Source organism: Netta rufina (genome assembly GCF_964035555.1).
Source record: "Netta rufina genome assembly, chromosome: 7".
Lineage (NCBI taxonomy): Eukaryota > Metazoa > Chordata > Aves > Anseriformes > Anatidae > Netta > Netta rufina.
The window spans coordinates 2,703,707-2,731,658 of NC_140130.1; the positions used below are offsets into that span (position 1 = coordinate 2,703,707).

The window sequence follows — 27,952 nt, forward strand, 5'->3', positions numbered from 1 at the left end:
GTTCCCCGTTACTACTGCAATTATTTAGATGTTAGCAATAATGAGTACAGCTGAGTATGCAGCTAGTAGTAATGTTCTGGCTAAAAGACAGAAAACTAAACCAAAAACACGTTAAACTCAATACTTACAAGCTGTATGGTAAAATCTATTTGCACTCAAAAGTTATAGTATTAAGACTGAGGAACTTAAAATTCCAGGGACTCTTGTAAGCTAATAATCATGCCTGTGGCTACAACCATGACCTAGGATCTAGCATTTCTGTGATGCATTTCTGCCTAGGGGTTGGTACTGGTTGGTTTCAGACTCTGTCTTGGCAACCAAAAACATGGGATTTCCATGGTCAGATAAACTGTTTTTTCTACAAGGACCAATTTTGCGAGGAGCAGCAACAGGTGTTTGCCCGTGTGTTACCATAGGTAACTTTGAATCCAAAGAACTACTACAAGGTGCGCTGTCAGGCTTCTCCCGGTTTTCCTTGTCAAGTTGCAAGGCAAGTTGCTGTGTGCCCACTTGTGCTTTTGCACTGTATGGTGACTTATCAGAGGGTGGTAGTGGAGCTCTTCTTTTCTTCGCTCTGCCATCACTGGGACTTGCAGTATCGCTTTTGGGGGCTGGATGCGTGTTTTTCTGAACAACCATCTCATGAGATCCGTCAAAGAGGGAAGCCCATAAGGAAGATGCAGACTCTTTTTGCTGGCAAAGCAGGAACTCGCCATCGCTCTCTTCAATTTTTCTTTGTATGATATCAGCTAAGCCCTCGTGTTTCACTGGAGAATCAATGCCTGTAATTTTAAGGGACAACAATTAACTCAGATTAAAATGCTACCAATAATTTTACTCCTCCCTAGTTCATTATTACTATTCAGAAGAGAAAATTCTATTAACTACGTCTCACGAAGACTAGGCTACTAATACAAGTATTAATGGAAAAAAATGGAAATGATTACATATACTCTCCTAGAAAAGGCAGAGGTGATATGAGGGAACTGTTTGTGTGACAGCTGGAGTTGAGAGAACAGGGTAGGCATTGGTATTTCTTACCAAGTAAAAATTAGAAAAAAAAAAACAAAAAAAGGTACTATATACATATATACACACACAAATTATATATATTTTGCTGTATAGTATTTGTAAAATTTTGTTTCACAAAAGGCCCATGGAAACATCTATGACTAAATACTCTTGTGCCTCCAGCCTGCAGAAAATGGGACATCTTTACATTTACCATTTTTCTTTATGTGCTTTAAGACTGTCTTGCTCCATTTCTGATCTCTCATATTGAGTTTTGTTTGTTTGTTTTATGTACACTGCAGTACTGCTAGCCTCTAAAACAACAGCAATATCTTTTCTATTTCAGGTCACACATTAAGGATTTTTAACACAATTTTAAACACAGGGTTTTACATATGAATACAGTAAATAAGCACAAAAACACTGGCATATAAAGAATGAAACAGAGTTTGTATTCTGCTCCACAGCAATATATTTGAGTATGAGCAGAATTATGCTACAGCATTACCTTTGTAAAACTTCAATATATTTGATTTACTCCCTTACTGTTCTGTGTTCATAGCTCAGAGAGGACTTTTTTGACTGCTCAGTGCTCTGATGCACAGTAACTCGGTGACCCACATGGCATTTTGAGCATCTTCACAATTCCAATCTCAAGCAGCAAGCAGTCAGGCATTTAAAGTTGCACAGTGTTTTTTAGCCAATACTGCAATGGATTCATTAAAATAAAGTGACCTACTTTTTCTAGTCTGTAAATATTATTTCTGTAATGAAACTATTAAAGTAATCCTGCTGTGTACCATTTTGCTCTGCAAAAATAGTAGTTTCAAACACATGCTAGATAGATTTTCTGAGTGTTTTTCAACATTGTTATGACAGACCAAATAATTAGGCAATTTAAGTTAGCTAAGCCTTTAAATTGCTTTAAGAACACCAAATTAACTTCATGAAACTAAAGACATTATTGTTTGGGAGACTACTTTACCTTTACATTCTCTGAGCTTTACACCATTATCATGGTGAGCATTTACTTCTAGCGATGGCTTTTTTGAATGTGTTCAGTGCTCCCTAGTTACAGTTCAGATTGCAGGATTTTTGAGTCAAGGTAGAAAAAAAAATCATTATTTGCGCTATTATAGATTTGCAAATTCAGATTTAACGTGAACTCCTTGGCATGCAATTATGCTGCTCTTTCATTGTCTGAATTGCCCTTGAAAAACTCAGTGTTTCAACATCAACACCAGAAGCCATCTGAATACAGACAATGTTGTTTCTGTTACCCTGCAACTTGAAAAGACAAATCCCACTTACTCATATCATGGTAGACGGAGGTCGCTTCTTTTGTCAAGAACAAAGGTGGTTTCCGTGGTGACATAATCTCAATTTTCATAAGTTCTTCACAACAATGTTTCCACTGGCCTGAGAGAGAAAAAGAGAACAATGACTGGAACTTAAACAATTCAGCTTGAAAAAACTGAAGTCGTTAGGTTGTGTTAGGAAACTATCTCCAAAGAAATGCTAAACAGTAAGCATTTACTTTTGCTTAGCAGGAACACTCAGGATGCATTTGCAGTATTTTCAACTTTGATCTCATACCAACTCTCAGCATACTAAGCTATACTATATATAGTATAGTCGCTTATATGTAAGGTACAACCTTTAATTGAAGCATCTCAGCAGTAGTTATACTATAAACATTAAATACCATAATTTGCCTTCAAATCTCCAACCCCAGTATAAATTCATCACTTCTTCTTTTTTCAAATCACCCTTTAACGTTAAGGAAGCTTATAAAGTTATAAGGGGATGAACACCAGTATACTGCAAGCTGAACATTATACAACTGTTAAAGTAAAGGAACAGTTCTGTCTTTAATAGAGGATAACTTCCCTTTTATCTCTTAGCAGACAAGGAAACCTCTTTTTCTATTAATAGATTTTGACCTTAAGGAAAACAAGACACAGTAAAATTACTTTGTTCATACCAATCATTCTAAGTTTTCTGAGCACATTAATTTTAAGAGATTTTTAAAACCAGTGAAGAAAAAAGGCATTTAAATGCCAAGTGACCCATTTTCTCTGAACCCAAGGAAAACGTCTTAAAAAAAATCCATGGGTATTCTATCTATAATGAATAAGTACTAGTTCTTTTCACCCCACTCCACAGCTAATTTAAAGAGGATGCCCTAGTTTTTGCTTGGTGTGTTTCTTTAATTGATAGAGCCTCTTCTCATTGTAACTCAGAGCTAAAAAGAAGTAGAAATACAAAATAAAATACTGAGGTCCCACAACCTCAATTCACTGATTTCATTGGTGTGGCCTCTGATTAAACACTGGTATTTCATTAGTCTACCTCATTCTGTTTTCTGCCCTGATGAAAAGGTCTATAAGGAACCAACTGTACTCTGTCAATGACAGCATAATATCTGACTGTTGTTCTCTGCTCTTAAGAAAACTGTGAGTTAAACTACTAAGGCAGAGGAAAAAGATTAAGACAAGTTAACATATATAGTTCCTTTAATTAATATTTAGTGTTAAACAAGCAACACAATATACCACCTCAATAGCATTTCACTGTCATACTAAGAAGCAAATTTCTTCTCATGTAAGAACAGTGTTGTTCCAGAGGTTAGCCAAAGTCAGTAAGTTAGCTTCCTGAAAAAAAATTAACTAACCAGTGAAGATCCCCAAACATTGTAGCATTGAATAGAGAAAAATAAAAAGACAAGTGATTGGAGTATTTATTTCTTTTATACCATTTTACAGAGCCTCAGGTACAGTTGTTACCAGTTTCCAGTAAGCAGTATGTATTTGCAGTCTGTTCAGCTAGGTGTACATACTCCCCTGTGGCAAGGGGTACCAAAACCAACAGAACCAAGTAATCCCTAAAGCAGCAAACAGCAATTTAATTAATCCATAAAGCTGCTGGGCAAGGAACATACATGTTCCTATTTACGAGGGCTGGCTGAATCTGTATTCTATCCAAAGCTCCAAATGAATCCTACGCCCTCACCACTGCCCACTAAGACTTCCAGGCCTCATACATGCTGAATCCCACAAAACCAACACACCACACCACTGACAGGATGCAGAGATAGAGGTGGATCCTCCCAGCTACAGTGGAGGAAGAGATGGTGAGAATTTAGCAGTCCTTAAAAATATCCAGAACGTTGCTAAAAGAGGCCAAGTTCATTTGAGACTGGTGGACTTGTTCCACTACTGGTTTCCTGCAAAAAGCCAGCCTGAACATGCGGACACCGGTTTAGTTAAATATTTGTCTTCCAGTGGCTTAGACCACCACCCAATATTATTCCAAAGAACATTTTTCTTCTCAACGTTGCAAACAAAGGATTATGAGGCAATTCCAATTCAAATTGTTCAAAGATTCCTTTGATGTTACATAACATCCCTCTGGAAGGGCACAGTGCCAGCACTGCCTCCTTACTCACTCAGATCATAGAAGTGCTGCCAGAAAGCCTCCATCCAGTTATGAAGTTCTTCCCTACTGTCAGTAGCAAAAAGTTGAGTCACAGCCTCTCCAGACACAGGGTTGATAACAGAAAAGTTACTAGTTCTTCTCTTGAAGTCCTTATCCACAGCTCGAATTCTGGTTTCCTACAAACGACAAACTGTGGTAATGAGTTATTGCTTCAGCTCACTCATATCAACTTATGGCCAATGACAGTGTAATGGCAGTATGAGTTGGCTTTTTATTTATAAAAAAAAAAAAAAAAAAAAAAAAAAAAGGAACTAAGTAAGGTCAGTAATTGCTTATAAAAATATTTTCCTATAAAACAATTCAAATGACACAATATATGAAAATAAGAGAATGGAGCAGAAATATTGCAGTCCAGGTCTAGATTACAGAATGTATGTTCTGTTCCCCCCCCCTCTGCCTTTACAAGCTCATCTCACTCACACAGCTCATCTTTCTTCATAGCAGTTCAGTGAATAACCTGTAACAGCAATAGCCAGCTCCTTTTCTCCAAAATCTTCATCTGGACAAGCGTATTTTTACAGTTAGGTCTCCTAGTGTACTCCTGTGGGTCATTTTTTATGCAATGGATTCTAAATATACATTATTTTACTTGCATTTCAGTGAATCAGGACGTTCAGGGCTAATGCTACAGTGACACGTAATTAAAAAAAAAAAAAAACATACCTCATCCACATTTAAAGTAGCATTTGTAGAAGTAATTCATACAGTTCTACTGAACAGATTTCCAATGAAAAAAAATTTTGGTCTAATATACAAAATAATCCTATTTGTCATTTCAAAATTTAGTTTTGCCATATTTAGAGCGCGCTAGATGGAAACAATTAAAAACATAATGTTAAGTCATTCAGAACTAACAAATCATTAGTTCTAACACTCAACTAATATCACAAACATCATGCAGCAGCACTGTTAGAGGTTTTTCCTTCTGTTCAGGGACATACTTCAACTGATTTTTGTCATCTAGACTAAATCCAAGTGGTATTTTCATAGCATCTAGTTTCTTCGTTACGGCATTACTACAGTAAAAAATAGCACTTACCACTAACTCAGTAAAAAAACTGTTTATGTATTTGTCATGTGTAAGATACCAAAAGATTTTAATAGAAGTCTCACAGAGCACAATTGGAAAATTTTCCAGAAAACACTGCTGTTCATCACAATGTGTTGAACAAATGAAAATAATTACCACCAGTTTATTTCCAAAAGTAAAACCATACCCCCTGAAATATCTTTGCACATACATTTCAACCAGGCCAAACGAGCAATGGGCTATTATAACACTAGCATAGCCCAGGAGAGAAGCATGATCCCAAATCCCACTAGGATGATGTGTTTTGGCACCCTAGACCCAGCCAGCCCTGGAGCCTCCTGCATGGTAAGGACGTGCAGCAGCCGGGTGCTACACAAGGGTGGCACGCAGAGCACCCTGTGTTTCGAAGGAAGCTGACCGCTACAGCCAGAATTGCATTCAGAGTCTGGGCAGACAGCAAAACTGACCCCCAGGTGGCCTCAGGGCACTCCTCAAGGTACAGTGGGAACAGATCAGCCATGTTCCTTCTTACACAATTCAACCAAATGTCAAAAGTCTGCTACAGATGTCAAATATACACCTACAGAAATTAAGTTTACACACTAGATCCCATGGGGATACGCCTAGTTCCGATACTCAGAAAACCCGAAGTTTTTCCATAGAATATTCCCCAGATTTTCAAGGCATTGCTGAAGTAAACGTTTGAAATAACTAACAGCTGCTTGTAGCATATCTGATGGATATGCTCATTTAAATTCTTCTGTCTAAAAATAGGAGATGAAGTAATTCATCCATAAGTGCTCTATATCCCATTAACTCAGGTAACCATAGATACCAGCAAAAAAAATTAAATCAAATAGATTAACATTTGACAGGTACGAACTTCAAGCATACCATACACACAAGTTTATTTAATGATGTTTGCTGCAGGTTTTATTCCACAACTATGTTATTATTCAAAGGAGATAAATCCTCATGCAACAACCTATACCTGATGCTTGAATATTTAAAGAGTGATACAAGATGCCATTACAATAATGGGCTGATGAATTGGGTGAATTACACCATGAGCCCAGTTTCACTTAAAAAAAAAAAAAAAAAGTGACAAAGTACCATGTTATAAAACTGCCCAACCTTTCCCAGTCTTATAGATAACTGAAGCAAGTCTGCTAACCAGCTGAGCTCTCTTGCTCTTGTAAAGACCAGAACAACCAGCTGATTGCAGCAGGAAAACTGAGTTGAATCTTGAACTCAAATGACTCCTTCGGGGAGGCTGAGGCTAGTCTTACATTCTCTATATTCTATAGACTTTTTTTTTTTTTTTTTGAAAGTGGGGAAAATGATTTATTTTTTTTTTTTTTAAGCACAATGTAAGTAACAAGCCTTCGTCTATACCTTTCCAAGCAAATGAAAAAGTTTTTTGCCTGACAACACTTCTCTGGAAAGCTCATTGGTTAAGCAAAGTTAAACAAAAACAAAAGAAAGAAGCTTTTTATTGCTAGGTGCAGCCATTTCCTACTAAGCCAATCCTGAAACACTGATGAGCAGAGTTTATAAAGATCACTTCAAGACATCAAAACAAATTAGAGTTCTTGAGAAAAATACTGAAAGTCCGGTTCTGTGCCTCTGCTCTAAGGTTAAACAAACCAAAATGCATGTAGCAAATTTCTTCTATGGATTTTAATACCAAAAAACAAATCAAGAAATAAAAACACAACATCGGAAACAAAAAAATAATCTGTTCATGTGTTGGTTTCTGCTGTAATGTTAACTTTAAAAATCATGGTTTTCAATAATAATAATACATAAGACCAAATCTACCGGATTAGCTTTATTTCCTCCTTTCATCTTCATTGTTTTGTGAACTTGTATTACCGTAACACCCCACAGTACTTACCATCCAGTGGAAACGTGGATAAGTATAAAATGAAGGAGCTATATTATGATATATTGCTGTAGCATTTTACCTATCATCAGTGCAATGCAGCAGCCAAATACCAGGGTGAGGAGACATCATTATATGACCAGCCAGCACTCCATGGAGCACCAGGGAGCCATAAAGCATAGTTTCCTAACCACTTAATTTGAGCACGTGTACTACAAGGTCCACTGTGTGGTATCTGGGTATTGTATCTGCTTCCCCTGCCACATGCAGTCATTTTCAAGCAATTGCAGAACTAAACTGAGTAATACAACACGAGATATTTGGGGGCATTTAACTGATCTGTGCTATATTTTCACATGTACAAAGGCTTGTCTAAGTCAGACAGTGGGACAGCAACATTACTACACACAACACTGATAATTTCAGGGATGCTCTTACTGCACCAGTGCTGGAATTGCCTGACATTCATAGCAAATATTGTCCTGGCTCCCTAAATGCTCACATTGTTAAGAACTAGTATCAATACCCTTCTGTTCCAGTCCCATGGTGTACTTCTTGGTTTCTTAAAAACACTGCACGGTCCCCTTGAAGTTATACTGCTACAGCCATCACTACATTTTCCAACAAGTTTCTCTACCTGACCTAACCCATAACAGATGCTCCAACAAGAGCCGTCATTCGCAGGAAGTCTACAGAAGCATCAGGTTGATTTTCTCCTTTCACTCCTACTACGCTGTTTAGCGATGTATCTGTGAAGCCTTAGCCAAAGGCTGAAAACATTTGTTCCTCCACCTGCTCACCTCAACAGCTAGTACAAGCATGGAGAGAGCTCTAGAACTGCTGCACTGCACGGCTCCTGATCAAAGTGGGCACATGCAAAACATGCCAGGGAAGAGGTCATGGGCCTGCGTTCATTTGAAGTGATGTCCTAGCATTCCTGAAGCTTCCACACCCATGTCACAGAAGAGTTTTATAATATATGAAGGAGCTACAACAGGATACTGAGGAACAAATGTGAACTGTTGGTACGTGCACCTATTTGCTAAACTATCACGTGTAGGCAAAGCCTTTATTATTCATTTAGAACTAAAGAAAGATACAAAATTTTAGGAACTGGACCATAAGGAACATTTCTTGTTCAGCTTGGATTCCAGCAAATTTTCTTCGCTACAGAAAATATCATTTCTCTTTTCCTACTTAGTTCTTAGTTGTGCAATATAATACATTATAATTACATTTGGCTGGAACAATAATAGTAACACTTGCATAATAGGAACTGCAGAACCATTCTTGCTCAACAGCAGTAGCAGTGAAGTCACCTGAAGTTGAAGTAATGACTTTGGTGGTCTTAATGGCTTCTTCAAGTCTCGATTCAAAGGGATGGGAAATAAGGTTATCATTGTGAATATTTTCCAGAGAGTTTCTCATAAATCCAGATGACTTCATTGCTTTTCAGAAAGTGTCTTGCAATTACATGTAAAGGACCAGCTTCACATTACAAATGACAGTTCCACGTATGCAAATAGAAGACATTTAGTTAGGCCATCTAGAGTTGATTTTCAATCTCAACTTTGGTTTTGAAATTGCTGTTTCAACAACAACATGTAGCAGACAAGCCCATATGATTAGCTTGTGTTCATTTAATCTGTAAGACAGTTTCATAATAAAAGAATCAAAAACCTACAGCCATTACATTATTTTCAAGAGAAACTGTTTAAGTACTGAAGCATCCAAATGTATTAAATTGCTTTTTTTTTTTTTTTCCTGGCTTTAATATCAAGAAGGATTCATAGTCTCCTTCTCCAGCAGCCTGACATTTTTTCAAAATGGTAAGAGATACATGATTTATGTACCTCGTACATGTTAGCTGTAAGGATACTCTGCCAACACACAAACAGTCTCCCAGCAAAAGCTTATTAAGCTGGATTTTAGATTCTAACTGTATTGGTAACTCAGAGGAGTAAAACGCCTTAGGAGAATATGGTTAGTTTAAAAGGAAAAGCAAAACAAGGATATAGACCAAGGCAGCAAACCCTAAGGAAAGATTAGAAAGATATCCTGACAGATAATTTTAAAAAATATTCCTGCTACATTTTAAACTATGGATTTAGTCACTCCATATTTTACTAAAATTTACCATTTCCTAACTGATATTGTGAACAACTAGAAAACAGAGCTATAACAAAGTTTGACTAGCATAATTAAAAGTGACTGAAGAAGTATGCAACTCAAACTGCTCGAATATGTACCGTGGTGTAAACATTTTTTTTAAATGAACTGGAAGAGAAAGATGGCTTTGTTAAAATATAAGGCACTAGCAGAAAGGTGTTTTTAATTAAGGAATCAATTTAAAACATAGCACATTAAAAAATCCTAACAAAAGCAGTTCATATTGTTATCCCTAGTTTAAATGTTTGGTATATAGAGAGATTTTACTCTACGTGAGAATGCAATCACAGTTTCCAGGAACTTTAAAGCCACCAAGAGCTGATATTACTGTTGTAAGAAGCAGTTCTTTGTTGCTTTATGTCCCTACACATTGCCAATCCTGCCCCAGCTCCTTCCGTGTACAAATGCTTGTGTGGTCATGTAGAGATCTGAATAAAAGAATGCGTTAAAGAGAACCATGGTTGAAGCCAACCCTTCCCCCCCAGCTGAGCTAATTTTAACCCACATCAGTTCCCTACTCCAATTCATCAGTCAGCTGCCCTACTGCCTGCCCAGCATACAGCAGCACAGCAGCCAGAACAAGACTGGCAAGGGGGAGAGCTTCTTTTAGAGTTACCGTTGGCATCAAGTGGTCACACAAGTACAGCACCAGAATCCAGATCAACCCCTGCCTAACACAGTTCCCAAATGTTTCCATCTACTTATGCAAGATGAATCCAGCTAAGCCAATTGCAATTAACATTAAATTCCTCTGCTCATCCTTATGTGATACGAACTCTTGCTTTCAAAAACTGGTTTTGGTGCCGTCATCATCTGTTCACTCTAATGCTCTCCATTCTGAAAGGCCCTTCCAGTATCATTCCTAAACTGAATATGTAAATAGTTATTTAAAATTAAATACTTAACATTTTTAGCCAAATAGAAACATTTTAAGTTTTAAATCCAGAGTTTGCCTATCAGGATACAAACCCCCGTAATAATGCTGTAAAGAACGTCCAAAGTTATTATGCCCTGTACAAAAACAGTATTAAGAAAAGCAGCTTATTTTAAAGCACAAAAATATTTTGAACAATTTTCCAGTTCTCCCTCTAATTAAGATTGTGGCCAAATAACACAAAACAACAAAAAAGCTTTTGTTAAAATTCCACCTTGCTGAGGACAAAAGCCTCCCAGAACATTGCTAACTGACTGCAGACAATGGAACAGTCATATAACAAGTTATCACTCTTCCTAAAGAAAAACATTCTCCTTTTCACCTTTATGTTCAACAGTTTAGTGCAATAGAAGGAACTTATATCCACAGCTGAGACATTTAATGCCCTTGCAAAAAAACCTCAGCGACTGCAAATTTCACTGAAGCATATCCCACTGATATCCTACCTATAAAGCGTTCTGCATACTAGCAGCTCAGAGCCAAAATGACTGTAGGTGTATGTCTTAAAACAAGAAACAACCTCTTTCAAAATAGTAATTATAAAAAAAAAAACACAGGCAAACAAACAAACAAAAAAAGCCCCACATACAATCATTTTTACCTTGTTGATGGAAACTGTCAATGCTGGCTCCAGTTTAGCCTCAATTTCTTCTGCTGAGTTATAACAAAAGAGCTTTCCACCTCTCAGTACGCAGTACAGCCTCCTCCAGCTAGTTAAACTTCCTATCATTTGCTAAAGAGAAGAAGCAGAGAATTGCCAGTCATAAACTACAAATTAAGAGCATGGTATGAGGTACACACAGATTAGCCTGTGTGATCAAAAATACTTCTCTACACTGAATTAATTCTTTCTTAAAACAAAGGCCTTCTGTTGCAGAACACTTTGGAATCACCATTTTTTGAAATGCTAGCAATAGCTTAAATGTCTTTTGGTATTTTACAGTTTTCCCAGATTTACTGTCTTATGACACCCACAGTACAGAATCTACTGGGTCACACAGACTGAAGCCTAGAATTGGTGTCTACAGTAAGAAAAAGATCACCTTTATTAGCTACATTATTAAACAACAGAAGAAATAAAAAGTATTTCACTTTGGAAGTATGCAGTATATTCAAAGATATTTGTCTAGGATCTCCATACTCAAATGATTTTTTGAACAGCTTTCATAGATGCATTATAGTTTCATGACCAGTTTAGACCATATAATTTAGTACTCCTGACAGATGAACCAGCCCCTCTGCTTACCATCTTGTTTGCCTAGTTGTGCAATGAACCGTAACAGAGAAGTCAGCAGAGTTCACATGAATCGTTTTTGGAGGGATGAGTTTAAATATTGTTCCCCAGCTGGATTCACCATTCTAGCACGAGAGGTGCGTACATGGGTAGGAGCAACAGGACTGTTAGGACTGCTGCCATCAAGTACCAGCCTAAAGGCATTCTGAAACAACTGTACTTGATCTGTATTTAATAGCCTAAATAGTTTTATTGATAAGCACATGAAGTAAACGTTTATTTCTTGACTATTAGCCACTGTTTGTAAACAATGAACAAAAAGATGCTGTTTATAAACAGTGACTGTCAGGTAGAATCCCCTCCCTTGCTAGAGGCAGGACAGGTAGAAAAATAAGCTACTCAAGAAACCACTCCAGGAAAAAACAAATGTTTTAACAGCGGAGTGTAAGTGACAGCTATTAATAGAAGAGGATATAAACACAAGCAAGATCTTATTACCTGCTGATTCAGAAATCCTGCCATCATGTCCCTAGTCATACAGGAAGGCTGAACAACTAAACGGCAGCACATGTTTCCGTACAGGGGGAGCCAAAAAGAAGATTCCTCTGGGAGAAAAGACCAGACCAAAAAAATAACCACACAACCAACCAAACAACAAACAAAGCACAAAAACACACACACACAAACAGTTCTGAATATTTCCCATAAACATATAGTTTAACTTTTTACATTCATTTTTACATAAATAAACACTTTACATTCAAATATACTTCATCCCTTAAGATTAGATTGACTGATCTTTAGTTATTTTTTTTTTTTAAATCATCAGAAGTTCTAAAAGAATTTCAAGTAAAAATGGAGATAGTGTTCTGCAAGAACATGTTATTGTTACAAAAGAAATGTAGCTCTAAATCTAATTTCACAGCTAGAAATACTTTGAATCAAGAAGCACACTGGCCACCTCATCCAAGTAGGATCCCTGAGCCCACCCCAACTTGGGCACGGCTTTTTATGTAAGCACTTTGCTCCAGATTGTTTATTAGGACTTGAATTTGTATCTACTTCTGTCTTCTGCACTAGAAAAGTATTCAGGATTCCAAGGAATTACCAATAAATTGCAGCCTCTCTCCTCACTCAGCTCTGCTATGCCAAAGGCATTCTCTTCTGTAATTAGAAGCAGGTAAAGCAACGTTCCATTGACATGACTCTGTCTTTAGTCATGTTTTAGAAATGCTTGTAATGAACCAAAACAGCCAGGTATGTCATTTCTCACCAGAATAAGTTATGGAAATTAATGATAGAAAAAGAAATTTGAAGAAGAAAAAGTAGAAAAGAGTAATAAAAGAAAGGCTTACAAATTAATATCAAAAATACGTAGAATTTTTCATCTAAACCTTCAAGAAACAAATGTCCCATAAATATTCAAAATGAATGAAGTGTAAAGACTAATTCTCTTTAGGATCAAATCTACCCATGTAAAAGATGAAGTTCCCAGAAGTAACAGCTACAAAGGCCCATGTCTTAGTTTAACAATTAGGGGGTGGATTACAGAAAGGGCTATACTTTAAGAAAATAACGGATGAAGTATGAAAAACTGTACTCTTCCTACTTAAAATATCACCTTCATTTGTAGCATAATCACAGTACCTAAGTTAGCATCTCGCTTGACTGCTGCCACCAGCAATTTGTACTGTCCCAGAAGTGAAAGACAGCAACCAAGACAATTTGCAAGCACACATGCTTATGTCCTGTGCTAAATCTCAGCCTGAAACAGCCTAGCTCAACTGAAGCTTATTTTATTAAAAAAAAAAAAAAAAAATCATTCTGACGAGGAAATAGCTGTTCTTCACTCTGATACCCTTCCCTAGTTGTGAGGAAGGGGGAAATAATTTGTATATGGCTACAGCTCACATAAGATCCAGATGCAAATGACAGAAGAAACTCCCAGATGAATTAAATTTTCATCTGGACTTGAAATTTTATCAACTTATAGTTTATTCAGCTATGTATAGATGCCTGTTTTAGAACAGTTAAATATTTTATTTAAAGTTGTTCTATATTAAATATCAAGAAAAATAGTCTCTTTAAACTCTTTAGTATACAAAATAGAGAAATGCAGAATGTTTCTGTTTTCTTTTATTTCCTTAAATTGGTACCATATGTACTTACCATTTCCTGTAATGGTAAGGTTGTGGGTCCTGAAACCATCCTCAGCACTCTCCAGCCCCAAAGTGGTATGTGCTAGCAAGTTGTACTTTGCTCCACTGTTACGTGAAAGAAAAGGCACAATTAAGTCATTTCTGCTTTGCATGGCTCAGGCAGAAATTAAAGGGAGTCTAGAGGTGCCCAAGAACACATCTGATTACAGGAGCATGCTGAGATGCAAGGCAGCACCTGCCAGTGACCACAGGTTGCCATCCCCAAGTCTCTTCCCACAGAACTCCCACATCTCCAGCTTTCCTTGTAAATAAGAACTGTCCCACAGTCTGGTCAGCTGATTGCTGTATCCTTATCTCTGACACTGCCTCCACTCTGTTGTGGTGTTTTCCCCCTTTCCCCTTCTGGAGGGGGGAGTGAGAGAGCAGCCGTGTTGGAGCTCAGCTGCCCACCTGAACAAAACCCATGTGGTAGCCCGTTCCCTCCCACCCCATGACTTCCAGGCCAATGCCACAAGGCCTCGTCAGCTCAGTCCCCTCAGCAATTCCCATGCCCCCCTCCCTCAGACCCACCACCCAGGAGGAGATGGCTCATGTAGCCACTGCCTCCGAGATGGCTCAGTTGTACTGGTGCACCAGTCAATACCAAACCCAGGCACAAGGGCTATGCCTTCCATGCCTCCTGCGCCTTAAGAATGCTAAAAGCATCTCTCTTCTCTAGGTAGACACCAGGTTTCAGAATGCTATATCTTTGTTTTAGATTTTGCCTGGGGGGAGGGGGGAGAGGGAAATTAGAAAAAAAATCACATTTGCAATTCAGTACAGTATGTGGAATGCAGTTCTTGGAATAAACCAGTATAAATTTGGTACATGTTTAACCTTTTTCCCCAAATACTCTTCAGACAGAGTAACAGATTTACAGTCTAGCAATGCAGTAAGAATTCCACCTGGCTAATAGCAGTTTAAACAAAGTTCACAAGAAAACAAACCACTTAGAATCACTAACTACTCCCCCTAACACAATCTAGCATTAAATCCCTAAAATATCTTCTGTATAGCATAAGATAGCTTAGAGCAAGAGGTGAGAACAGAATACTGAACTGATATCACTAAAAAAATATATACGTGTTTTCCAAATGTTATCTTTCCTAATAGCAGAGTGAGCACATACTGTTTTAAAATCTTTGGCTCTGCAGAGGAACAAGGCAGATCCCTACCCAGCCCTAACACCAGTGAAAGAAGAGGCAAAAATATTAAGACCATTAGCCGGGAGGTCTGTTACACATCTAATTCAAGGAAATAAATAGAAAGTTAAATATGTTTTAGCATTCTGTGCAAAGAACCACTGCTATGAAACATTTCAAGAAACATCTGAACAAAAACTCATCAGCATTTGAATATATTCCTTCCTAGACTGCTCCCTAACAAAAGATTCTCCACTTTTTATGTTTTGCCATCCAGTTAAGCTCTACACTACCAGTCTACTTAAGCAGTACAAAAAGGTTCAGTTTCTTCTAACAGATAAAACTTCTGTGCTGATTTTAGTTATTTTTTTCTAAAGCATGACTAATTACTACAACAACCCTGCCAAAAAAAATCAGCTACTTCACTTTTAAAATATGCTTCACAGTAACATTTTCTTTCTAAAACATAACAGTCATTCCTTTCAGCCAACTTCAATATAATTTAGAAGTTTTATCTGCAACTGTTTTTCAAATTTAACAGGCTAATCAGGATTATTAAGTATGTTTTGTGTATACTTTTCACAGAAGTAGCTAACTGCCTTAAATGGCAGCTTCTTTGTACAGCAAAGAACAATCTGCCTGCTGCAGCTCATACAGTACTTTGCATATCTGTAATATTTTTCCACTTAATAACTTTGCAAAAAAAATATCCCCAGCCTGCCTATGGCAAAGGCTCATTGTTAAACCTGTTTACTGATCAAGATGCAGAGGCACTGACGTTGCTAAACAGACACTGGCACAAGGTATATCTATATCACCCTATTATCAATGCATATTAATTAATACAGCTCAGATTCCAGAACCTGTTCCGGAATATTAATCTTACTGTTAAAAATCCCAGTCTTATTTTACTCATCCAGATATACAGAGTGGAAGATTTGCAAGTCAAAAAAATGCCTAAGATGTTCACCTTCCAATCACATCTTAAATAGTAAAAGGTGAGAATAAATATAATCTTCAGGTCATAAAAAACACCCAAATATAAGATGTTGCAATTAGATCAGACTACGTTCTTCTGGCAAAATATCAACTTGAATTTTCCAACTCAAAAGATAGGACACTGAAGCCATGCCTCCAGCCGACTGGAGGACAATATGTAATGGGCAGCAGCAACAAGCCCACGTGGAGGCCAGTTCTGCAAGCAACTATGTTTGTGCTGCAAGGAGTCTCCCTGATGACTTTGTCAAAGTGCAACCACTAGAATTCAGTAGTATAGCTGCACTAAGCAATTTTCTTCTACAACAAATGTAAATAATAATGATGAAAAATAATAGAAAAATGAAGCAGGCAAAACCGCATAAAAATGAGAAGATAGATAATTAAAAACAGAGAGGATAATAATAAAAAAGTGATATTAACAAGCTGAAGCAACCATTCAAAGCATTTTGTCACCAAGCTTTTCCAAGAAGTAACAAGTCCAACAGTCTCCTCACTAAACAGGGAGCCTTCTAAGCCAAGGAGTTTGACACAGAGGGATCACAGAGTTTCTGGAAAAGGGACCACCTCATCCCACACGTGCTCTGAGACGAAAAGGCCTATACAAATGGAATCTACAGAGAAACGGTGCTCTTAAAATAGAGATATTTCCCTTTTTTGTTGTTGTGCTTTAATTTCACCTGCTGGACCAGTAAAATTCTCCGGGAACACTTGAAAGATGCAATCTTTCATACTCTTTAAGTGCTACATACCAAGGCCTTAATAATAAAAATCTCAAGAGGAAGCTATCAAAAAAATTGACAACTTATTTTCTGCATTTAAACTTTGCTTTCCGAGAATCTTTTTTAATCAGCTGGCAAAGCCATTATTAAACACATCGTTACTCATTCAATTCTGTTAAGAAATAACAGTCACTGTGAGATGATGATTTACAGTAGAAAAATCAAACTAAAGATGGAGAAAAGCAAAATATAATAAATTACAGTTGAGAAACCCAAAGCAAAACCCAAGGGAGGAGACAGCTGTTTAGACTGTCTACTGATGCTTCTTCCTCAACAGACAGATGATCTATAGTCAAGAGAGTATGGCCAGCAAATAAACTTGTGGTTATATCTGAAGCAAACTGTACCTAACGTCATCACCCAGCTGGAGCCTGTGGAAAGCACATCACCTAAGATGTTGCACATTGTCATTAGGCAGAACACACTGGAAAGTTAGTGATAAGATTTGCTTTGCTCTATGGCTAAGATCTCTTGGATGTGTATTTTACAATGAAACACTAACATCAGTACACAGTAATATCAGTTGGACAAAGACTATGCTTTAATGTTTCCTTTTATAATCCAGGCAAACAGATATATAAAGCAAGACTAAGACTTTGCTCAACACCTGGTAAGAATTAGACATTGATTCCCTACTGTTCAGCCACCAGAGTGGAAGGAGAAAAAGAGGCAATACCTTGTAAAAATTACCTTCTTATTAAAAACTAATAATAAGAACACAATATTAGCTGTATTTACAATTTAGGTACTTGGCCTGCTTAAACCACAATGAAATTAAAGTAGCCTGGAAATACTAGTAGGCAGTTAACTTCATTAAAAATGCATGAAAGACTTAAGATTTTTTTTTAAAGGAAACATAGGTGAATTACTGGGAAAACCACATATTTCTGTGAACATGAGAAACCAGTAAGTGTTCTTAAAGTGTTCCATACTAAAGTCAATTAAAGACATTTCTGTTAAGCAGCTAGCAACTGTAAAATACCCTAGCCAGTCCACAGTTTCACTGAAAACCAGCAAGTGGAAAGGCCCCCATGTGCTCAGCAGCACCCAGGCACAGCAAACAGCTCTGTCACCTTCCTTAGGGGAAAGGGTGCAAGAAAGGTTTCTCCTGACTACACACCACATTTTGACATTTCACAGAACCTGTAACTTTTAGACACGTCTACCATTCTGTAAAGAATGAGCAAAATTGCCTAGGTGCAAGAATATGTGGAAGGAGTAAAGGGGAAAGGGCGGGAATACAATGGGTATATTATATAATATAGTGTGTGTATATATAGTGTGTATATATATATATACACACACATATATATTATATATTATATTTATGTTTTATATTAAATATAAAATATAAATATAATTTATTTAAATAAATTAAATAAAAATAGAAATATAAATAGATATAATAATATATTATATAATACAATGTCTATCAGTCCCCAGAGTATTGATATATACTTATCAATACACAGAGGGACACAGGCAGTCTGATCACACAATTTTCCTTTCTTCCAGAGATCAAAATATTACTGAGTTTGTAAATAATAGCGGATTTACCAGGTGTACAGAAGAAAGTTGAAGTCTACTTGCATGGTTAAAGATCAGAACCAGGCCCCGAGGCTGAGCTGCACTGTTGGAATTCACACCTACTTTCTCATTTCCTATTTAACTTTTTTCCACCTGGTTAGGTACAGAAATAATCACTTTCTTGGCAATTTTCCAAATATCAACAATATATTTAGCCCATTTCTATTTTAAAAATACGATAAAAATCACAATATCCATATGTAGGTCTTACTGTATGACTGGGTCAGTGAGCAAAAGGGACTCAGTGCTGTCTTCTTCCAGTGCAGCTTTGAGTTTCTTCCCTGTAGCTTTGTTGAGGGATGTTTTAAGCTTCTTTGCTAGTTTCTTAGGAGTGTTTGTCCCATATAAAGACTCCTCTGTACAGCAGCTATACACTTCAACCTTCACCTGGAAATCTGGTCCTGCTTCATCACTGAAGGGGGTGAGGAGAAAGTTTCAGAGTATTTGTTAATTAGCTTAGTATTACACAGCCAAGGAATGCTGCTGCTACAATATATACATTACATAACATATATTGCTAATCAAGGGAAGGATTTATATCGGATTCAGACAAAGATATTCGTTACAATATAATTCAAGACCAGAGTACACATCGGTAACTGTGCTGAAGTCATGAGATGGATGTTTTAATTAAACCATAAACAACTGCAAACAGGAAATTCAATGTTTAGGTTAAAAACTGGAATAAAAACACAAAAATCATGTTATGGAAATACACAGGCAAGACACGCAAACACACTTCAATCTGCCCTCTACTGTTATGCAAAAATCACATGGCTGAAAACCTGTCGTGCCTCTGATCCCAAATCAGATTGAACTGTTTTAGCGATGTCACAGTTTCCCCTTCACAGGATTTTTATTTTTTTTCAATAATCCCTCACTCACAACCAACATATTTGTCATTCATAGCATCAATTACCTGCTGCTTGATCTGCCCACACCCTGTTGTCTGTTTTCAATTCTACTATTTCTCATATTCTCATGCTTAATCAAACTAGAAGCCTAACCTCATCTTTCAGGTACAAATCATTCATTACATATCCGTAAGGAAATTATCCTAAAGGCTTTTGTAAGTTTTCCTTTATCTCTGGGCATACAAGGGAAGTTTGAATGACTTTTCCCACTATATTTCACAGAAAATCATAGCAGTCATTTCTCCAAGAACAGTTGTATCTTTCAAGAATTAAATTTTAATCTTTGCCCCCACTTTTAACTTGAACAAGTATTAAAGAACAAGTCTGATTTATGGATCTGTGCTCTCTCAACTACTCAGTTTTCAAGATCTTGATTTAAAGTTTTCAGTAGTTCTAGATTTCCAGTCAGTCTCTCAGGAGACTGAATCTAAATTGCTAATATAAAAAATAAAGCAGCACACAGGAAAGAATAGAAAAAGAGAAATAGTTAAGTGTCTCTCAAGACTCTTTAAAACGTATAAAGTAACATAAAAGTAAATAAGAACACCTTTCTATTCCTTTCCAGGTTACCTTTAAAGATAAGTGAGTAATTTCCTGTCTAGTATTCTTCCACTATGAGGGCTGTAGATGTAACACATGCTCAAATAGGTATAACAGAACATGGGGTGTGGAAAGTAACATCCGATTTAAGGAAACTGTGACTTGGGGGAACATCAAAAGAGACCATAGCCTGCTGCACAGAATACCTAAAACACTGAGTGCAACATTCATGCCTACGGAAGTGTATTTTTATAGTGCTTTCCGTTTTTCATGTTGATGTGATTTTGTCCATGAGTTACAAGTTTGTTTTATCTTTAAATAAAATGCCTCAGCATGGAAAAAAAAAAAAAAAAAAAAAAAAGAAAGAAACACAGACACAGTTCAAGTGGTATATCTACAACCAGGATCACTCTCTACATAAAAAATCCTTCCAGAAGTGGGGATCCACCACCCACTGGAATTCACAGAAACTCTACTGATTCCTTTGCTCACAGGAAAACCTAATGGACCTCAGCTAACCATATTCAGTCATATCTGCTTTCAAAAGTAAACAGGGGTATTTGTATTTTATTCAACACAGATAAATTATACTCACAATATGGTTACATTTTCAAAACAGATATCTGTTATTGCTTTATCCACAATAGCCACCTCCGTATCAAAAACCTCAGCTCCCATTCGGAACAAACAAAACACTGCATAGCGCTGTGATCCTGCGAAGAGTCAAATAAATGTTTTATTACACTTATAACACATCACAATACTAAATGCTTCCAGTAAACAACAAAGAAGAAATGGCAATTTGAACATCTAAGAAATTGCCCTCAAATTATTCCCACCCTATGTTTTATATCATAGGATTGTATGATAATTGAGCTTCCAATACTACTGTATAGGTACAACATTCACATACCCACCTCTGCCCAACTTTTTTTTGTCTGATATCTAGTGGCAGTTTATGCTAATAACATCAGAAATGTTAGTAGAAATTCCATTTTGTTTAATAAAATTCATTTAAGGAAAAAAAGAAAATTGTTACGAAGTCAGCATCATTTTATGAACATACTACATAGGATTAGACTATTTTGCCACGCTTAGCCCCTCTGACCCTATTGAAAACCAAACTGAAATCAATGCCACGTGACAGCTGGAACGGATTTGGGGTTAATCTCCATGACACAGCAAAATGCATGTACTTGAAGACTATCAATAATCCACTCAAAACTAACAGACAAATTTCATTTACATTTCTCGCTGGAAACAACCACCAATATACCCTTCCAAGTGCAGACAATGCATAGAACAATATGTTTATTTGGGAGTTTATTAGCTATCTAGTTACTAACATCACTATGCTTTGATTCCTCTGGAAAGTCTCCTCTGCAGGATTTTTAAAAAACTAGGGTTTAAATATACAGAACCATAGGACTTTGAACTACCTCAGCTTGCTACAATCAACAACTTCAAGTGAAGAGCTACTATGCAACAAGCAGAGTAAAATACGGACCTACTGAAAGATCAAAAAAGTGCAGACTTCCCCATGCAGTTTTAAGCAATTGCTTATGCCTGTAAATTTATCACAGCAGTTCATTATATCTTACATACTTTCTTTATTGCTGAAGTGATCAGAATCTTTCCACATTAATGGTATTCGGATATCTACAGAGAAGAAAAAGACAGGGAAATTAAAGTCTAGGCAATACTGCAAAACTGTGTTCAAAATAAAATACAAAAAGTTTATTTTTTCTTTTCCTAGTGTTATGGAAGTAAAAGGACCTTTTACCCAATGAACAGTAGAACTCTTTCAATTTTATTATCAACATCAAAAAACATAGTTCAATCTGAAGTGACATTTTCTTTCATAAATCATGCTAGCATAAAGACTATTCTAAATCTACTTTGAAAGTACCCCAAATAAAATATTAGAGTTGCTGCTTAACATAGTTTTGAGAGGTATTTTAGTCTATTATTATGCAAAGATGTAAACTGAAACTCTGCTTGACTGGTGCTGGAAAACACTCCTCCAACTGCAAGAGGAAAAACATCCAGTTTTAATGGAAAAATCAGGATACTGATATTGCAAGCATTTAAGTCTTGTTTTGGTAACCACAGAGAAAATACCACTTGTAATCACATACCCAGTTAGAATTGTCTTAGTTGGCATAAAAAGACTACAGAAACTTTTTTTTTTTTGAATAGAAAATATCCTTCTATACCAGGACTGCAGCAGAGAGGCAATTACAGAAACATTATTTTAAATCATGCCTGTCATTTTAATATTAAGAAAGTATCTTCTTTGACGAGCTTTATAGTTTATCTACCCAATCCAGTCCAGCACTGAGTTATATTTTTCCTCTAGTTTTGAGGGCACAAGTTTATATCCACAGTTTCTTACTCATCCCTTCTTACAAGCTAAATGCAGTGGGGGCTCACCTAATCCAAAATTGGTTTCTTAAGTACAACATGATGATGTAAAATTATATGCAATATATTAAGCGACACAGGATGGCAGCAGTGAACAGCAATACCTCAGCTGTCTTTTGATAAAAATCTTCAATATCGTTATGCCGCAGCATTGCTGACTCCACTGTTCATATGAGGATAATGGAAAAATCCACATACAGTATGCTAGGATGCCAAACAGTAACGCTATTTTTCTGACGGATTATTTGTCATGTATTCCCACAGGGAATTACACACTCAACTTCTTGTTGATTTAAGTAAAGCTACATAAACATAGTCACTGTTTCAGAAGTTAAATTAAAGGAAAAATATTAATTTAAGCTAATTTTGATTACGTTACTATGGAACATTTCATAAATTTTCCATTTTGAAACTTGCTAAGTCATCTAATTTTAAAAGTGTTCATGAAATCTAATGAACTTTCACAGTGAACTATCGGTATAGAGCTTTAGACCACCACAACTTCCTAAAAATCAAAGCGTGACCCTTTCTGGAACTGCCTTTCATTTCTAAAGATGTATTTGCATAGTAAGCATTTTTAAAAGCCTTTAATTATTTTTAGAGTAAGGAAACAGATAAAAATAGGTTCCTTAAAACAGTTGCAGAAGTCTCTCTTAAACTCTACATATACATATAAATATTTATTTCTGTTAGAGACAAAGTATGGAACACTTCTTCCCTAAAAAGCAAAGATCGTAAATTTGTATAAATATGTGAAAATAAAGAAATACAATAAAAGCCTTTTAGCATCTTTATTCATAGCATGGCTTGAACGACAATTTTAATGCGCTTGATATTTCTTGTTAACAATTACAGTAATTGATTAAAGATTGGTTTTGTGTGTCACTTCCAATAGTACACTAGCTGAAAAATTTACACCTTAATCAGAAAGTCATCAGTATATAGATTGTTAATTGCATGACCAAGTTTAACATGTTACTTGAAAATCAGTTTTCAACTCACCCGTGGATTGAAAAAGCTGCCATTCATCAAAAACAAAGATCTATTTTCACACATCTTAATTTCAGTTACAATTAGCTGTAAATCCATGTGGATTCAGATTTGATACATTCAAGCACTACAGTTTATCAGGTTTTACGCTAATGATTCCTTCTGACATTTATTAGAACTTCACAGAATAACTTTAAATTATGATTATGCTTTTTGATCAACATTTAATGTGTTGTCTTTTGACAAATAATTGATTGGTAAGACACAAACTACATAATTTACACCAATGTGGGGAATAAAAGGACTATGAAAAATTACTTATTAAGGAATGCACTCCCCACTCAGTATCTGACATGCAGTTGCTTTCTGTGGGAGTGCATTCCTCAGTACTCTTAAAAAACTTCCTGAACTTTCAGTGTTGGCCACATGATCACACTTTTTTTTATAATTACCTAAGCTTCTGATGCATACTGATCACGTTACGCTAATATACATGTATTTATAAGTAGATGGATTAGTTTCCCCTAAAAAATCCATTCTGTATCCTCAATTCTTAAATTACATGCCCTTTCACATTACATGGTTTACCATTGACCCCTCATTTCCAGCCTCTCCCAGCCAATTCAGTCTTCATATCTCCTGATTTCTGCTGCTGATATTCACAACTGCATTTTCAGCAAGGCAGGTGCGTGCATATGCATGTCTGCGTTCCAAACATACAGAACAACCCCAGCTGCAAATCCACTGAGGGTCAGCATACAAGAGAGAAGAAATGTAGCATGCTCAATTTTCTACACAAGGAACGAGGAAGATGGAATGATGTATAACGAGACATCACAGATGTGAACATGCTGCAGCTGTGGACGCAGACAGGGCCTGATCTGGCATGCTAAATGGGCACAGGATGATGGGTCACATGACGATGCAAGGAGGAACTCGGGGGGCATGCATGTATCAGCATCATGCCAGGATTCCCATTCAGGAATCTCACAGAGAGGCTCCTGCTCTCGTTAAGCACACGTAACTACTTCCCATGTAACAGTTCTCTGCTTCTCAGACACACACAGTGGAAAATAAGGAGTTAACAGATGATCTCTACAAAGCATAAATCTCTAAGCAGAGGCCAGTTAGGCTTTCCTGCTGTAAGCGGGACCTGGCCAGGTTCCCTGACATCCGAAGAGGCATGGCAGCATCCCAGCACGCACAGGCTTGAGTTCAGAATGAAGCGGTTGATACCTCTTCTCCATGATCTACACCACATCTCTGAGGATCATAACCTCCAGTTTGAGAACCGTTATATTACTAACACAACAAAAGCATTAAAAGATTGCACATAAGTGGTAATATTTCACCCTCATATCCTCTCGTCCCATCAAAACTAGCTTAGTATTTCACATCCTACACAACTTAATTTTTTTTTTTTTTTTTTTTTTAACTAAAAAACCCTTCTGCAATTCTGGTGTTCTGAAGATAACAGAAGTATATATGATCTTTACAGCAGATAACTCCATAAATCCAATGACAGGTACAACCATAGCACAGACAGGCAAACAGATGCTTTCATCCAACTACCATAAGGAGGAAAGACAGATACACATTCTGCAAACAGCTGTGCTGGCAGAAAACATTACTGTACCATGTGATCACCACCCTTCTTCCACTAGAAGTTGCCTTTCTTAGAGATATGTCAAAATATGCAGAACAAACTTAAACAGTTTAAGTAGTGAGCCCTTCTACAGTATTTTTTCAATGCAGCAGCTCAGGGAGCACGGATAGATCTGTTAGAAAAGCTAGCAGAGCAGCCATAATAAGCAACTACAGGCATGCTGAACATAGCACAGATAAAGTGATAAATTCATAGTGATGAAATTTGAGACCAGACAAGGAAACTGTTTATCAGCCTACTGGAAATCACTAGTCAATATACTTGTTGCTAATTTGCATTGAAGCCATACCACTATACCTTTGCTCTAGTAGTTACCTGCACTAGCTAAGGAACATTTATATTTGCATACTAGTTACAATTCCGCCTGCAGTTTGTTAGATCATATCAAAAGCTTGTTGGAGGGGTGGGAGAGGTAGGAGGAAGAGGATGTTTTCAGCACATTCAGCACATGTACACTTACTTAGTTTTGAAAGGTATTCAGTGTTTATCACTAAACAGAAAAAAAGCACTTCCCACTGTGAAAGTCCCTGAAAGGAAAATGTAAATGCTAGGTGGGATCTTTAAAACCAAGTGTGTGACTTAAAAGCACAAATCACCTTAAAGCACAAGAGGATTTACACCCCTGAACCACGAAAGCACTTCAAAAATATCATCTTGTTTGTATAATGTTGTATTACAAGTTACTGCCCTGCCAGTTGGCTGCTACAGTTAAGTTGACAACCCAGCCACTTACCTGATACAGCAACTTTTGCTCTGCATGCCACCCGGTCTTTTGTCCCAGTGCCTGACAACCTGCCAAAAAGAAGGAAAAAAAAAATGAGGTCTCAGATCCACACATTTACGTTTCTATAACTCAACCCTTTAAGCATTTAAAAAACATCAGGGATCCATATTATAGCTCATTTCAAAGTCTTTTCTTTAAAGTCAAATGCAGTCTCTCTGCTTTAAGATACGAATCATTAGATTCTTGAGGATAATACGGAAGGAAGGTACACCATCAATTTTCTTAATTCCCTAGAAGATCTTATTCCAAAGCTTATTTAACCTGATTATTAAAAGAAAAGTAGATTCATCTTTCCTGTCTTGCTCCAAGAGAATCAAATACATTATCAACTTTACTCCTTCTGTACACATGAATGAACAACTTAATTTATCGATTCTATTGTTGGTTACAGAGAAATGCCTCATCCTCTATTAACAAAGCCCAATTACAATAAAGTGTTTTGTTAATATTGTGAAGCAGACAGTTTGCTAAGTAGCTAGAGTTTAAACCTCAAGATGAACCTTAAACTGCATCAAAACAATCTATAGAAAAGAATTTTGGTTACTCGCTATGTCTGCCACTGCTCCCGACACCTAACTAAATAGGGTAAAATGAAACTTTCTAATCACTACCAGTATCTTGCTTCTATAGGCAGTTGGATTATCTTCAGAACTCACAGACTGCAGACACACGTAACGAGAAATAAGAATAAACTTCATTTGAAAACCCAAGTCACTTCTAGAATTTATTCTCAGCCATCATCATCTCATCTGAATTAAGCTTTAACAAAATTCCACTATCCACTGTATACCAAAAAAGAACTGTAAACACACTATTAACAATCAAGGTAAGATAAATTACTCTAGGGCATGAATCTCTTTTCAAATGACCTTTGTGACAATTCAAAGGACCCATTAAGACACAGCTTTAAGCCGAGACCAGTCAAGTGAACAAGACAGCTAACCATGACTTTAAGAAAATAATGCAGCTGTTCAGATACGTCTCCAAGTATCTCTGCCCTGTTCTTGACATGTGCCATCACCATCCTATGGTCACTGGCATCAAGGACCGCGAGTTGTGTAAATGTGTATTTTGATATTATTCCATTATTAAAAATATAAAAGACTAATCACTATAAAGATCATCACTTCATAGGAAAAAAGCAATACAACTGCAATAATTACACAATACCACAAGTTACAAGTGCTAGTTTTCAAAAAGCATCTTTCACAATAACTGCTGATGTAGTCAGAAAATACAATTCTCTCCTTCGATATTTTTTTTTCTGTAGATCTACATTTTTGAAAGCAAACAACAGCAGGATTATTCCTACAAATACAATTCACTGGAGCTAAGCACATATACTTGAGGAGTTTCTATGCTTAATTGCAATATAGTATTTCATTACAGTAATAACATCTCTGCACCACAATTCTTAACATTGCATCAAAGTCTATTCCATTAGGCAAAAAATAAAGTTATTCAAATAAATCATGTATATGTTAGCTCATTCAATAAATATAACGTAAAAACATTATTAAACTGCCTTTTCCTCATATTGATGAAATTGTACTCTATCACTTTGATGTAGTTAACAAAGTGACCAGCAGAGGGTACCAATTAACCACGATGATTCCATCATTAAAGAGACCTTATCAACAGTAGAAAGACAGAAAAGTAGAAATACATGTATTTTGACTTGGACAATTTTGTTTTGTTCCCTCAGGCTAGGTTAGACGCTTTTTTTGTCTGCTAAAGGTAATCAAGAAAACGTCTATTCACACACTGAACCTCTGTTTAACATCAATGATAAAATCTATCCAAAAAAAAAGTTGATCTGCATTTACTTTTCTAAAATAAAAAGGATGATCTTACAAAGTAATGATTTAAAGCAACTGTAAAGAATGTATGCACAGGGGAAGACAGAAAGAAGGGTTTAAATCCAGTTTCCTAGACAGGCTGCCTAACAATGCACACACACAAACGGCCACTTCGTAATGCTCCATTAGCATTAGAGCTTTTACTCACTGTCCCTCAGTTCCACACGAGGCTGGCTCTCCAGGCTGGTTCTGTAGCTCTGCCCGGTACGCAAGTATACGAGCATTGCAAACCATCAAGTTTTTAACCGCTTGCAGAAGTTGGTCTTTCTGCGTGCTCACTGCAAGTAATTTACAGATGCCTTCTCGCAT

At 36.7% G+C, this 27,952-nt stretch overlaps 1 protein-coding gene across 1 annotated transcript; it reads right to left on the bottom strand.

Annotated features, from left to right (window-relative positions):
- Window positions 1–249: 249 nt before the first annotated feature.
- On the bottom strand, window positions 250–27,952 carry RTKN2 (rhotekin 2; the record flags this gene model as incomplete). Its single annotated transcript, XM_084290495.1, has 11 exons — window positions 250–782; window positions 2,323–2,430; window positions 4,460–4,625; window positions 11,129–11,260; window positions 12,260–12,366; window positions 13,931–14,025; window positions 18,678–18,878; window positions 20,516–20,633; window positions 21,526–21,579; window positions 25,734–25,792; window positions 27,792–27,952. The coding sequence occupies 11 exons, from the start codon at window positions 27,950–27,952 to the stop codon at window positions 250–252; spliced, it is 1,734 nt and encodes a 577-aa protein (XP_084146621.1).